Source organism: Mobula hypostoma, chromosome 8, assembly GCF_963921235.1.
Source record: "Mobula hypostoma chromosome 8, sMobHyp1.1, whole genome shotgun sequence".
NCBI lineage: Eukaryota > Metazoa > Chordata > Chondrichthyes > Myliobatiformes > Myliobatidae > Mobula > Mobula hypostoma.
The window spans coordinates 31,328,615-31,344,263 of record NC_086104.1 but is presented as its reverse complement, the minus strand read 5'-3'; the positions used below and the strand labels follow the sequence as shown (position 1 = coordinate 31,344,263).

General features: G+C 41.5%; 1 protein-coding gene across 4 annotated transcripts in view; it reads left to right on the top strand.

Annotated features, from left to right (window-relative positions):
• LOC134350445 (tetratricopeptide repeat protein 7A-like) overlaps positions 1-8,667 on the top strand; it is a 265,556-nt gene extending 256,889 nt beyond the window's left edge. For 2 of the 4 annotated variants that reach the window (XM_063055643.1, XM_063055644.1), the window contains exon 18: positions 1,112-8,667. In XM_063055643.1, the coding sequence (XP_062911713.1) occupies positions 1,112-1,333 (222 nt within the window). In that variant the 3' untranslated portion in view covers positions 1,334-8,667. The remainder of the gene's footprint in view (positions 1-1,111) is intronic. The other 2 variants (XM_063055642.1, XM_063055641.1) reach the window with 1 other exon arrangement.
• The last annotated feature ends 6,982 nt before the right edge of the window (positions 8,668-15,649 follow it).

Here is a 15,649-nt window from a genome sequence, read left to right as displayed (position 1 = left end):
ATTTCTACTTTATATGGGCTGTGTATTTATCATATCATTCCTGCTTTTACTATATGTTAGTGTTATTTATTTTCGGTTTTATGTGTTATTTGATATGATTTGTGAGGTTATTTTTTGGGTCTGGGAACGCTCAAAAATTTTTCTCATATAAGTTAGTGGTAATTGCTTCTTCGCTTCACGCCATTTTGGCACGAAAGGTTTCATAGGAACACTCTACCTTAGCGGGAGAAATACGGGACAAGGGCGGTCCCGTATGGGAGAAACCAATTTAGCCCAATATACGGGATGTCCCGGTTAATACGGGACAGTTGGCAACCCTATGTTCAAGTTCACCAGTGCATGACAGGGAATGAGGAAAGGTGCAGCTGACTCATATCGTTTCCTCACGGCCCGGTAGCACATGCTTTGCTGCCCGGTACTGGTCCGTGGCCCGGTGGTTGGGGACCGCTGGTTTAACGAGTAGCATGGACAGCACAGGGCTCAGCATGGAGGTGAAGATAGTAGAGCAGCTGACCTCCGGTTATACCTCTTTGGAGTTTGCACGTACTTCCTATGAGCATATGGGTTTTCATGGAGTACTCTCGAGTTCCTTCCACATCCAAAGCTGTGCACATTAATGGGTTAATTTCCCCCCACTCTGTATGCAAATGACAGAATCTATGGGAGAATAAAATAATATGAACAGATTTATGCTATTTTATTTTACAAATATATACATTTATTTTATTAATTTATACATTTATTAACTAGTATAAATGTGTACTCAATGGTCGCTAGAGACTCAGTGGACCATGGGGCCTGTTTCCTTGCTGAAAGATTATTTGATTCCTTTGCCATGTCAACCAAAAAGAGGTTATCATTTTATCTTCTTACTGTCTGTGAGTCTGTGCATGCTTCATTTAACTGCCCTGCTTGCCTTCACATCCCTATACTTCAAATGTAATGGATTAGCAGTGGACTGTTTTGCAGTTTCCTGAGTACATGAAAGGTGCTCTATAAATGCTAGTACTTTGATTTCTAAGTTTATACTTTCCACATCTTTGTCATGAAATGTGATAATTCTCAGCTTGGTACATCGACCTACTGATCTTTGTCTGTTGTTTCATTGCAGGGAAGGATAGTCTACAAAATGGGCCAAAGTAGCTTGGCAAAGAAGGTTCTGAGAGATGCCGTTCAGACTCTGTCAACATCCCATGAGGCCTGGAACAGCTTGGGGGAGGTGCTGCAAGACCAGGGGAAAAATGAAGATGCTGCAGAATATTTTCTTACTGCCTTAGAGCTAGAAGCTAGCAGTCCTGTAGTGCCATTTACTGTCATCCCAAGAGTACTTTGAAATTAATCACATGGGTCACTTTTTATAAATTTTGCACATTCCAATCCAAAGATTTAATTTACTGTCTCCTGGAACAGAGTTCAACTATGAAGTATTAGGAACAACTGAGCTAAGGTTCGTCAACCATACTTTTCCCAAACTGAATTGTACACCACTTCCCAACATTGAACAAACCCCAACCACCAATCCTAACCATCCCTCACCCCCAGTGCACTTTCATAACAATTATAATGTCATAACATTCAAAACAATGGTTCTGAGACTGTATTAAGCCAATCATGGTACATTTATGGAATCAGCTCCTTGCACTGAACAATATCCAGGATTAGGCAAGAACATAATTCACAGCAGCTGTGGCAGCATCTTTCCAGAATTGCTTCACCTTGGTCCAGGAAGCAAATGAGATAGATCTGTGTGACTGCCCTTAGTCAAATGCTAATTTCAGGGCCTGGAAGTAAGAATTCCTGTCCTTAATCCCTTCATTTTTATACCTGGGACCTTAGTGTTGTATGAGACGTTCTCATTTAATACTCTTTCAAGACAAACAGTTAATTTATAGAAACATCTTTCAAATTGTTTGATTCACAAACCTCACAAAGCTTTCATAATTTTTGAAATTGTTTCTGGTAACTAGTCGCACATATTTTTATTGTAAATGTTATATATAACCATTTGGTTTGAATATTAATTACATGTTTGCCAAACTTTGTGTTCACCTCTTCCATCATTTCTGTATGATATAGTTATTTTCATAAATCTTTCCCTCAATACGTAATAGTAATTCCACACCCCTAATGCAAGCATGACTTTCAATATGAGATATTTTCAGTTTTATGTGGTTTGTTTTGCCACAGATCTAGCACGGGGAAAGCACACTATTGGCACAATATTCAACGCATCAAACTGTCAGGAAGGCAAGTTATTCTTAGTTCATTGCTTCCTAAATGTCTCATCAGTTAGCTAATCAGATAGCAGTTATTGTTGGACAATATTCATCCAGTGTGCGTTGGGGCACTGTCACTTTTCTGCAGTGCCTACAATGTCCAAAAGTATGTAGTTTATGTAGTTCCTCCAAAAGTTAGTCTTTTTCCCTCCCCTTCTCCCTCTCTCGAACATATTTATAAATTTATGTAACCCTCTCACCAGAGCTCGTATACAGACTTGGCACTTAAACTAACTCTGCTACCAGCCACGTGACTCAGCAGTAAGGAAGCCGCCTTTCATTAGCAGTATGTGTTTAGGGCCGGTATGATTTGGGGTTCAACCAAACAGGAACGTCGTCGTGTTCTGATTACAGAAACCTCAATTTGAGCAAATACTGTGTAAATATTGCCCATGCACAGTTATCAGTAGCCCAGTTATGACAGATTGTGCAGCAATGTAAAATTGTAAAGAAACTACATTTACCAAATGTTCAACTTTAACAAACAGTTACCGAAAAAGAAAAAGAGCCTATTACAATTAAATCAGGCTGATGTGCACATAATATTGGAGCTCATACTGGAGTAGTTGGGGTTATGTGAAAGCATCCACCACATTCCAAACTCCCTTTGAAGGCCATCTTGAATGAACTGTCTCTCTCATGAGTATTGGTCCTTCCTCCCTCGAGCTATTCATCTGCACAAAGCTCTTCTTGCAACGGGGAATGTCCTTCCAATAGCATTCTGCAGCATCTTCACTCGTGCCCCTCTCCACATCTCCCGGCAAAAGATGACTGTCCTTCAGAAAACTCTCTCCCCACGGCTCACATCCCACAATCCTGGTTGGCTGACACAACACTCCCAAGTTTGACAACATGGGTCCTTATCTTAGCTGAAGCCAAAACACGCTTTCTAGCATAACACACTGCTTTTACAGAAAACTGTTGATATAAACTACACACACATACAAATATATATTAGATAGATCTTTTGAGAGTATTTAATGTTGACAGTGAGAAATGTTCTAGAGTACAATCTTTTTATGCAGGGTCTCTGGAATTACAAGTAGGTTAGAAGGAGCAATCATTTAGCAATCTCATTTACCAAGAATCTGGCAGATCAAAATAACATGTTGATGCAATAATGGTTTTTCAGTGTTTCACTACTGAGCATAAAAGCCACATTTACAAATCCTGTCACATCTCAGAATTTGCATACAATTCGTCACCTTCAGATTCCCATATCAGGAAGCTATGATGAAATTAATCGTAATTGGGGCAACAGAGAATCATGTTACTTCTGTCCAGAATCACACTTCATCGTATTGTGTAAAGGCTTTGGGTTTAAAAGATGACAAAATGGGAAGTAGTCTGGTGGAAAGAGGAAATTAGAACCTTGCTTCATTTTACTGAATACCAACCATGTCTTGGCTCATAAGCAAACCAAGCACCACTCAATGCAAGTTTCATGAGATGGATTTCACCTCATTTTCGTCATAGTGAATAATAATCTCTACTCTTGCTGGAATTTCCAGTTGTCATTATGAGCTGGATCCTCATTTGTTTTGCCACTGCTCAGTAGAGAGCTTTTTCTACACCTAGTTTCCCAATCACCCATCTTCCCACCATTCTGCACTCAAGTTACAGACTTTGAATAAAAATGGACTGTTTATATTTGCTTCCTTTCTAATATTGTCCCATATCCAGCAATATGAAAGCATAGGTTTGGATTGCAGACTTGTGCATGGATATGATGTGAACCGTAGCTTGTGTGTAATTGAATGTTTCAGTTACAGCTGAGTACGTTATCTAGTTTAAAGCTGCAACCACAAAAACATATAACTCATGTAGTTTGGTGCAGGTGCAGACAAGAGCATCCCAAAGAGACCAGCTGTAACCCCATCAAAAGTGTGCGCACTTATTTCACTACTTCTGTCGCCGCTTTGCCATGCAGGCTCTGAGTGCTGGCTCCTGCACAAGAAACACATGCAGGTTTTATTTGCACCTTAACACTTTGGGCTGTGGAGTCTTCCATGATGTGAAGGTTGGTACAAATTGCTTAAAATTGTGAATGGAACATATTTAGTTATTTTGGCAATCAGTCAGAATTAATTCAACTAGTTTGAGATGGAATCGTATAAACATGAAAACAGGGCCTTCAGCCCAACAGGTCAATGCCAACCAGTCCCATTTGCCATCTTGGTCCATATCCGCCAGGGGTTCCCAAACTGGGGTCCACTGACCCTGTGTTTAACGGTAAGGGCCCATGGCATAAGAAAGGTCAGGAACCCCTACTCTAAAGCTTTTCTGGCCATGTACCTGTTAAAGTGCTTTTAAATACTGTCTTACTAATGACATCTATCCTGCAACCAGTTGCTTGAGATCCACCAGGAAATCTGGTGTGGAAGGAGGAGGGGGAGCAGCGAGGATTAAAGTCCCATTTGAAATAACTCCATGTTCTGCAAACTGAAGGAGTTCCTTTCCTATTCCATTCACATGGTGTATCGTCATGTCAATTTAACTGCAGCTAATTGACTTTGATTTGAAGATTATAAAAATAGCAAGATCAGAATCAGTAATTATTAAATCAATTTGAAATGCAGTCACGTGAGGGATATGTAGAGGCAGGAGACTGCTAATGAGCCTTCCAAGCCTGCAGTCCACCCTGTTCTCCCTCTCCTCACCCTCCGTTTCACTTCCTGCTCCCCCCTGTCTGAGGTTTCCTTTATTTGGGACGCAGCTGCTGTTAAGTATAAGATACGATAGCAACTGAGAAAACTTAGAGCATATAGAGTCACTAAGCGAGATTAAGAAAAGTTTATTGAGTTCATATATTCCTCACACACTCTCAACCTAGAAACAGTTAAACCTGGAATCCTGAAAGATTCTTAATTTGATGGGACTGAATCTGAGAAAACCTTTTGGAATGAATGACAGTGTGTTTCCATTTTCATATGTTTACCATAATTCGCTTCTCTGTTCTATGGGAAAAGGCCCTTTGGTCCAACTCTCCATCCTGACCAAATTGCCTGCCTGAGCTAGTTTCATGTATCTGCCTTGTCCCATACCTCCTTAAACCCTTGCTCTCCGTGTTCCTGAATGTCTTTTAAACGTCATTAACTATCATAATGCCAGCATTCTCATTTAGATCTCCAGGTGGAATACACAAAGATGTAATTCAGTAATGTGGGCTGTATTACCTCTGGCGCTTGGTACGTTAGTGGCTGGCACTTCATTCTCTGTAATCGTTGCAAGTTGATTTTGTAAAATAACACGTCTGCTTTTGCTGTCTGTTTTTTAAAAAATCTTAGGGAAAGCCTATTGATTGTTAAAATTGATTATTTTACTGCATTGGAGCCTTCACTGTCATTTGCTGTCACTAACAATGTCTGCAAGTTATTCTTCCATTCACTCTAAGACATTCCCCTGCCAGCTAAAGGCCATCTGAAGTTTGTCAGAATTAAAGAGGGAAATTTATTTTTTGTAATTGTAACTTTTTATTAGGAGGTGTAGAGATCAACTGATACTGTGAAATAGCATCCTTGCTGAGGCCCCTGCAGTCTTTTGAACAGTGACACAATATTTACTTGGGTTTCCGTTTCACATTCCCTGCACTGGGTGTAAGTTGCCTGGAGCCGACTCCAGGAACTTGGAAGACACCATTATTAATTCACATCGTGGACCACTCTGGAAGGCGCTGCTGGTTTGCTGTGTTATAAAAGTGTACAATGTCAAGGGAAATATACTTCTGACAACTTGATCCTGCAGATCATTAATACCTGTCACACAAAAATCATCTATTGTTAATAATCCGGGACTAAAGAAATTGTACAAGAAGTGTGAAGTAATTAATTTGATCCAGGTGTTATTCAGGGAATGAAGACTGGTTTTTAACGTAATTTTCACAACAAAGGGACTGATTAAATATTTTATTAGAACCTGTCACGAGGTACATGTTTGAACAATACAAAGATGAGTATTTATTTTGCTGTATATAAGTGCACTCCAGCCAGCTGTAGCTGGAAACAACTGTATCAGATGTGGCTTGAGTACTTCAGCTGTTGCTTTTGCAATGTCCTGACTGCACTGAGTTACAGTAAATTAATGTGATTCCTGTATCTAAAATATCTGAAATGTATTTAATGCTATTTTGAAATCACAATCTGTTATGTTGTGTAACTGTATTATGCCTTATAATAGAGAGAATTTTATAGGTTAGCCAATAAACTCTATTTGAGTTGCCCAATGTTTTCAGGACATTGCTTCTCAGGTACTTCAGTGAGAGAGTTGATTGGTTTATGTTTGATATCTTTAAGTAATTAATCATTCTAATGAATACTTAGATATGATATAGCACACTTACTTAATATTTCATGAGAGGAAAAATAAATCAGCCATGATCAAATGCCGGAGAAGGTGCGGAGGCCTAATGGCCTAATTCTGCTCTTCACAGTTGGAATTGTGCCTCTGGCTCTTGTAGAACAGGACTGCACAGTCTTTATTTGGTTGTGCCTTCATGATGGGACCTGTTGGCATGGCCCATCAGTACCTCTGCATCTTACATGTGATCTAAAGCAACATGTACAAAATGCTGGAGCGATTTAGCAAATCAGGCAGCATCTATGGAGGGGTGTAAACAGTCAACGTTTTGGGCCAAGACCCTTCATCAGGACAGAAAAGGAAGGGGGCAGAAGCCAGAATAAGAAGGTGGGGGTGAAGGGGAGGGGGAAGGAGTACAATCTGGTATGTCTCTAACTTCCAGTAAATTTCCCCTCTCCCTTTATCCATTCTGTACTCTGGTTCCCCTCTCATCCCTTCTCTTCACTTGGCCATCATCTTCCTGTGGTTCCTCTCCATCTTCCTTTTCTTCCATGATCAACTGTCCTTTTATTAGATCCCATCTTCTTCACCCCTTACCTCTTTCACCTATCACCTCCCAGCTTCTTACCTCAAACCCCCTTCCTCACACACCCACCTTCTCTGTCCCCCGGTTTCACCTCAAGATTTCCAGCATCTACTGAACCTCTTGTGTTTATGTTCTTATCTAAAACTACATTTCCTCACGTTGCAAGTATATGGACCTGTCTATCAGATGGTTGCCTATATAGTGAAGTAAGAACCTTACAGAATGATTGTTAGATCCAAGTGCCACTTCCTGATGCAAGAACCAGTTTTCCCATCTATTTGTCTGAGGGAAAAGAGCAAGATGTAGGAAAGCTGAAATCTGAGTATAAAAATAAGATTTTAGGGTACGTATGTTGACTAACCCACTGTTAGAGTGCAATCGCATCAATAGAAAGACACTGATAATGTTCTACAACACGATCTGCCAGGGTTGCTGGTAGAGGCTGATGCAATAGGGACTTTTAAATATTCTTAGACAGGCACATGGGTGTAAGAAAAATGTGGATTATGGACTATGTAGGAGGGAAGGGTTGAATTGATCTGGAGTGGTGTATGTTAGTAGGCACAACGTCATGAGCTGAAGGGCCTGTACTGATCTGTGTTCTATGTTCTGCAGTCAACATTCCCAGACTTATAACAGTTGGATGCCTCCTATCATATTGTTGTACTTCATTTTTGGGATGCTTGACTATGTGAGATTAACCTGACTCAAAGAGAATTACGGCCATCACTGTAGAGGGTGTTTTGTGATCTGGATTTGCACACAGTGTTAACATAGGGTCATTATGTAATGATTAAATCATGAAATAAATTGTTCTATGTAAAAAAATGCTTCAGACCTCGTGTTGCTGATGTGATGCTTTCGCTTGTTGACGATTTAATGATTAAAGAGGTATTGAAGCTGTATTTCTCCCATACCTGAGTCACAGAGTAACACAGTATAGAAATAGGACCTTTGACCCAATTCATCCTTGCTGACCAAGATGCCCAACTGAGCTAGTCCCATCTCATCCTTTCCAAACTGTGTATGTGTCCAAGTGACTTTTAAATATTAGTTTATCTGCCTCAACCACTTCCCTATCATCTCATACAATATTCACACCACCCTCCGCTTGAACGAGTTGCCACTCAGGTCCTGTTTAAACTTTTCTCTTCTCACCTTAAACCTACTCCTTCTTGTTTTTGAATGTATTTTCCTGAGAAAAAGACTGTGCTCATTTACAAAGACCATGCCCCTCATGATTTTACACACCTCTAAGAGATCATCCCTTTGTCATCTACTCTTCTAGCCTGCCCTATATGTATATATATCCTGCAACAACACTGGGTTGGAAAGTAAAATATTGCTGTTGCTGCTTGAAACTCTACATAATGGTCGATATAGCTATACAATCGTCGCTTTGCTTCTTTGTGTAGATGGAAGTTCTACTAATAAAAATCTATATACACAAGCCCGTTGATTTTTGGCCCAAGTTTCCTGAAAGTATTTACCAAGGAAAAGGATATGGAGGACCAGCAGATCAGTGCTGAGTGTATAAATACATTAAGGTGTTTAGACGTCAAGAAAGAGGAAGTGTTGGGCCTAAGGTGGATAAGTCTCCAGGGCCTGATGGGATATACTTCAGGTTATTGAAAGAGGCAAGAGATGAGATTGCTGGGCCCTTGACCAGTATCTTTGTGTCCTCTGTTGCCATAGGAGAGGTGCCAGAGGACTGGCAAGTGGCTAATGTTGTTATGGTTACAGATCCCACAACTGGCCTGCATTGTAGGGGTGCTGTACAGATGAACACTGCACCATTTGTCTCCATCTCTCACGGTTGTGAGTGAGTACCTGGCCTGCGGCAAAGCTCTCACCCATCCACTCTGCAATGTTGTCTGTCCATTTCTTCTTCTGTCTGCTCCTTTTTCTTGTCCAATGCACTGTTCCTTGAAGAATAGTCTTTCAGAGTCCACTTGATCTTGTTATGTGACCATACCATCTCAGTTTCTTCTTCTTTACTGTGGACAGTAGATCATCAGAGTGTCTCATGCGCTGGGTGATGGTTCTTCACACTTCATCATTTGAGATATGTTCTGTATAGGAGATGCCAAGGAACCTTCTGGAGCATTTCATTTCTACTGTCTGGATCTTCTTTTGCAGTTCTGCTGTCAAAGTCCATAATTCACATGCATACAAGAAGGTGGAGAGCACAAGTGCATGCAGAAGTTCCAACTTGGAACAGAGAGCAATACTAATGTTTCCCCAGATTAGCTTTAGCATAGCCAGTGTTGCAAAGACTTCAAGCTTTGATTGTTCTTGGTTGATGATGGCGTCAAGGTACTTGAACTGTATCTTGTTCTTGTCCACTGACTGTGATTCTTGTTGTGATTGCCTCCTCACCGTTTCTCATCAGCTTGGTTTTCTCTGCACTGGTCTCCATGCCATATCTAATAGACGTATCTTCCAGATGGTTCACAAGGCAGATGAATTCTTCCTCACTTCTTGCCAGCCCATCAATGTCACCGGCAAACCTGAGGTTGGTTGTGATCTGTCCTCCAATGCTGACTGTGCCAATATGGTCTTCTGGGGGCATCTGCCATTATTTGTTCCAGGAAAATGCTGAACAGTGTTGTTGAAAATTTTGGAGGCAGCCTTGTCAGACTCCAACTGATGCGTGGAACCACTGTCCAACTGTGCCTTGAACAAATAGCGCGCTGCTAGCTTTGGTCTGGTCTCCGATCCAAACCATCAGCTAATGTTATACCTCCATTTAAGAAGGAAACAAGAGAAAATCTTGGGAATTATGGACCAGTGAGTCTCATGTCAGTTGTAGGGAAATTGCTGGAGAAAATTCTTACGGATAGGAAATATGAGCATTTGGAAACCCATAGCCCAGTTAGGGAGAGGCAGCATGGCTTTGTGCGTGGCAGGTTATGCCTTACCAACTTGATAGAGTTTTTTTGACAAGGTGACAAGAGAAATTGATGAGGGTAGGACAGGTGATGTTGTCTACATGGATTTTGGTAAGGTGTTTGTGTTTGACGATGTCCCTCGTGGGAGGCTAATCCAGAAGATTAAGATGCATGGGGTTTGTGGCGAATTGGCTGTTTGGGTTCAGAACTGGCTTGCCCATTGAAGACAGAGGGTTGTTATTGAAGGAACTTAGTCAAGCTAGAGGTTTGTAATTAATAGATTTCCACAGGGATCTGTGTTGCTGTTTGTGATATATGAAAATGTAGATGGGTAGGTTAGAAAATTTGTGGATGGTAGTAAGATTGATAGAGTTGTGGACAGTGTAGAAAACTGGCAAAGAATACATCACAATATACATCAGTGGCAGATATGGGCTGAGAAATGGTAGATGGAGTTCAACCCAAAAAACTGAAATGTTGCACCTCAGTAGGGCAAATGCATGGAGTCAGTACACTGTTCAGGGCAAGATCCTTAACAGCGTTGCTGAGCAGAGAGATCTTGGGATCCAAGTTTATAGCTCCTTGAAAGTGGCTACACAATAATGTGGTCAATAATGTGGTTAAGGAGGCCTATGGAATGCTTGCTTCTATTAGTCGAGGCATTGAGTCCAAAAGTCCAGAGGTTCTGTGCAAACTTTATAAAACTCTGGTTAGGCCACACCTGGAATATTGCATACAGTTCTGGCCACCCCACTACAGGAAGGATTTTGAGGCTTTGAAGAGGGTGCAGAAGAGGCTCACCAGGATGCTGTATGGCTTAGAGGGCATGTGCTATCACGAGAGGCTGGATAAACTTGGGTTGTTTTCTCAGAAGCGCCGGAGGCTGAGGGGAGATCTGATTGAGGTTGACAAGATTATGAAAGGCATAGATAGAGAGGACAGAGAGCATCTGTTTCCCTGGAAGGTGAGAGGGGGTAGGTTCAAGGGGGATGTGAGGAGAAAGCTTTTTACTAGGAGTTGTGGGTGCCTGGAATGCGCTGCTTGGTATGGTGATAGAGGTAAATACATCAGAGACTTTTAAGAGATGTTTGGTTCGGCACATGGATATAAGGAAGATGGAGGGATATGGGCATGGTGTAGGTAGGAGGGATTCGTGTTGGGTGGTTTTAATTTGCTTTTTCGCTGGTTTGCCACAGTATTGTGGACCAAAGGGCCTGTTCCTGTGTCTAAAGGAATCTGAACTATGAATGTCCTTTTCACCATCTTGATGCACCAATGTGAGAGCCTGGGCAACATTCAATCCCTCCGCCTACCTACCTCCTGTCACTTGAGGTTAGGAGATGAGGGTGAGGAATGGGCACAAGTCACAGAGCCAGCCCTGCCATGAACAGGGCTGAGAAAGACATTGGCCATCAGTTAAGTCGACAGAAAAACATGCAGTAATTTAGGCATTTCTGATTTGCGTCTGCCTTTATGAGAAAGTTCAAAATAAATTTATGATGAAAGTATATACGTATATGTCATCATATACGACAATGAGGTTCGCTTTCTTGCGGACATACTCAATAAATCCATAATAGAATAATAACCATAACAGAATCAATGAAAGACCATTTGTCTTGTGTTCAACAAGGATACAAAAGAAAACAAACTGTGCAAATACAGGAGAAAGAAAGATAAAATAATCAATAAATATTGAGAACATGAGATGAAGAGTCCTTGAAAGTGAGTCCATAGATTATTGGGTCATTTCAGTGATGGGTTTATTGAAGTTATCCTCTCTGGTTCAAGAGCCCAATGGTTGAGGGGTAATGATAGTTCCTGAACCTGGTGCTGTGAGTCCTGAGGCTCCTGTACCCTTTTCCTGATGGCAGCAGCGAGAAGAGAGCATGTCCTGGGCAGTAGGGGTCCCTGATGATGGATGCTGCTTTCCTGGACTTGAAACCTTCATAAGGAAATGGCTTTAGTTACCTATGTTACTGGTTACTAGTGCTTCTCTGAAAAGTTCAGCCCTTTATTAGCCTGATTCAAAGGCACTAAGGCTCATTGTGGCAGTTTTCCAGAACAGCTGAAATCTGCTATCTCAGACTGAGAACTGGATCAAGAACATTTGCAGATAATGGTTTACTCCTGGACTACTTGATAGCTTCACTCGCCTTTTCACTGAATTATTCCTACAACCTATGGATTACTTTCAAGAACTCCATCTTATATCTCTATATTTCTTGTTTATTTATTTATTGCTGTTATTATTACTATTTCTACTATTTCTTTATTTCTTTCTTTTTGTTTTTGCACAGTTTGTTATCTTTTGCACATTGGTTGTTTGTCCGTCTTGTTGGGTGTAGTATTTCATTGATTCTATTCTTCTTGTATTTACTGTGAATGCCTGCAAGAAAATTAATCTCAGGGTTGTACATGGTGACATATGTGCACTTTGATAATGAATTTACTCTGAACTTTGAACTTGACCTACTGTACTTTCAAACTAAGGTGCAGGAGGAAGCTCAGAACCACTGCTAAAAAAGAGGCACTGTGAGCAATTCCTGGGCTGTAATTTCATCTTAAGGTTTAGATGACAGTTATAAACTGCTCAGGACTTATGCTTGTGGTTTCTGACATCATTTGACCTGTTGATTAGGTTACCGCCATGTAATCGCTCCCTAGTGTATGCCTTGTAATACATATTACATACTTCATCTCTCTGGAAAACAGCCTACACTTCAGTGAGCACAGCATCCAGAGAAGAGACAGATTGGCATCTCTATGGCTCCTTTCACAGTCCTTTGAAGACAGCCCACATGCTTGATCACCATTTGCACTTTTGAGGCTACTGTTATGTAGGAAATATGCTAATTAATTTGTGCATAGCAAGGTTCCACAAGCAACAATGTGAGAAGGATTAATGTAATCCCTTAAAGTGATATTGATGCAGGGTATTGGCCAAGACTGCTCCACACAGCCACAGGATTTTCTAAATCCTCCTTTGCGATTTCACAGAGCATCAGTTTAATAATTTTAACAGTGCTGTGCTCCTTCCCTACTAGATTGTCACCTTATATTCTTGGGCTCTGATATCTGCAGTGTGACTTGAACCCACGTTCTTACTGAAAGCTGAGAGTTCTGCCACCAAAACCAGTGCCAAAGTATAAATGTTTCTACAATTTAACTTCCCGTTCTCCTTCCCTGAGGCCAAATCTTAAATTTTTTACATGAAAAATTAGAGCTCTGGATGTACTTCTATTTTAATAACCATTTCTCCTCAAAGATCATTTTTATATCAGAAATTTAACTCTGTAGAACTTAACTCTGATTGTAGCTTTGCATGGTCAGGAGCCGTAAGCTCCCCCCTACAATTTCCATGCAAGTCAGCCCTTTGATTCCCAACATACTGGTGCCTCTTAGTCTTTCACCAAAAACCACCATTGTGCCTCAGTGGTTTGCTCAAAGTATAGTCCAATTTGTCATTTGCCTGCTTGAAGATTATTTACCAGCAATGTATTCAGCATTATTTTTACCTAATGCCGATGTGAGCCGATGCATAATTGAACTAATCTATAAATGTGGACCTCTTGCAACTTCATTCTTACCACCAGTCTCCAAGAATTGATTTTTTTTTTTCCAAATGTTCTTTTCTTAGTATTTTATCAGACATCAAACAACTACATATTTTTAATAGCACTCCTTGTAGATTCTCCCCATTGAGATAATTCTGTTTGCCAATTTGACTGTTTCCATTATGAATTAACAATTTTGGTCCACAAATGTGGTCCCATTAATAGATGCGGTAACCTGTCATCCATGTTGAGAGGCTTCTAGCCATAAAGCTCGGCCTTTGAGCCTGCCTGCTGTCTCCTCCATCAGACAGGCCACAGTCGCTGAGAGGCACTGGGGCCAGGAAATGCACGTGAAGGATTGGAATGCACAAGCCTGCACAAGCTTCTTGTTGACCTTGGGTGCAACATGATAAGATTCCATTTATATCATCGTTGTGGAATGCCTTCTAGCAGTGGATTTCATATTGTGAACAAGCAGGATGTGTGAAAGCCAACATTCAGAGGGAAATTAAACCATGGCAGTGATGGCAAAAGGGGAATAGGTGAAGTGAAATTCTTCACAGACTACGTATACAGGGAGATGCTACTCAAGTTGTCCCTGGCCTTCTTCCTTCTTCTTCTCCTCCTCACCTCCAGAAGGTGCGTGGCGCATCACGTAGCAGTCTATTTCAAACCGTGCAGAGTACTGATTGCGCACATTTTGACATGCTGTTGGTCTGCCCTTTCACATTCCATGTGGCACAATGGCTTGCAATTCACATGTTCTTGTTTACTGAGACCATCAACCATATTGCCAATAGATAGATCTTGTCACCTTTATTTGACTGCAGTGACTCAAAAGCAGGTTGCTCAATAGACTGTTGCTAAGGCATTGGGGTCTGGGCATCAGGAGTGATGCCAGGTGATGGGGTTTGCCATACATAACTCACTGCCTATGATCACACACTGAAATTCCTGTCAGTTCTGTTATAGGCCAATGTTGACATGTGATATAGAACATAGAACAGTACAGCCACAGTACAGGCCCTTTGGCCCACAATGTTGTGCCAACCCTTAAACCCTGCCTCCCATATAAACCCCCACCTTAAATTCCTCCATATACCTGTCTAGTAGTCTCTTAAGTTTCACTAGTGTATCTGCCTCCACCACTGACTCAGGCAGTGCATTCCACGCACCAACCACTCTCTGAGTGAAAAACCTTCCTCCAATATCCCCCTTGAATTTCCCACCCCTTACCTTAAAGCCATGTCCTCTTGTATTGAGCAGTGGTGCCCTGGGGAAGAGGCGCTGGCTATCCACTCTATCTATTCCTCTTAATATTGGCAAAAACAATGTGTATGCAGCCAATGGCATCCTGTAGCAGAGAAACCAGCAAATACTGTACACTGAAATTAATTACTCGATCTTTGAAAGGAGAACTCAATGACCTGTTTTCAGTAGCAAAAGGAAATTTTGCAAAGATTTCCCAGCCCTGTCTAGAAGGAGCCGGCCAGTATGAATGTCAGATTCATATTTAGATTTATTTATCAAGAGCACATGAAGCATACGGTGAAATGTACCACTCACAACACGCTGGAAAAACTCAGCAGCTCGGGCAGCATCCATGGAAATGATCAGTCGATGTTTCGGGCCGGAACCCTTCATCAGGACTGAAGATGGAAGGGGCAGAGGCCCTATAAAGAAGGTGGGGGGAGGGTGGGAAGGAGAAGGCTGGTAGGTTCCAGGTGAAAAACCAGTAAGGGGAACGATAAAGGGGTGGGGGAGGGGAAGCAGGGAGGTGATAGGCAGGAAAGGTGAAGCAAGAATAAGGGAAAGCACAATGGGTAGTAGAAGGAGGCGGAACCATGAGGAAGGTGATAGACAGCTGGGGTGAAATGTACCATTTGTGTTCACAGTGAACACACCCAATGATGTTCAAAGGGCAGCCCACAGGTGCCGCCAACATGGCATTCCCACAATGCTTGATAGAACAACACTGAACACAACAAAACAGCACATACAAAGCGACAACAGCAAACCAGGGCCCATTCCTCCCGTCCACTC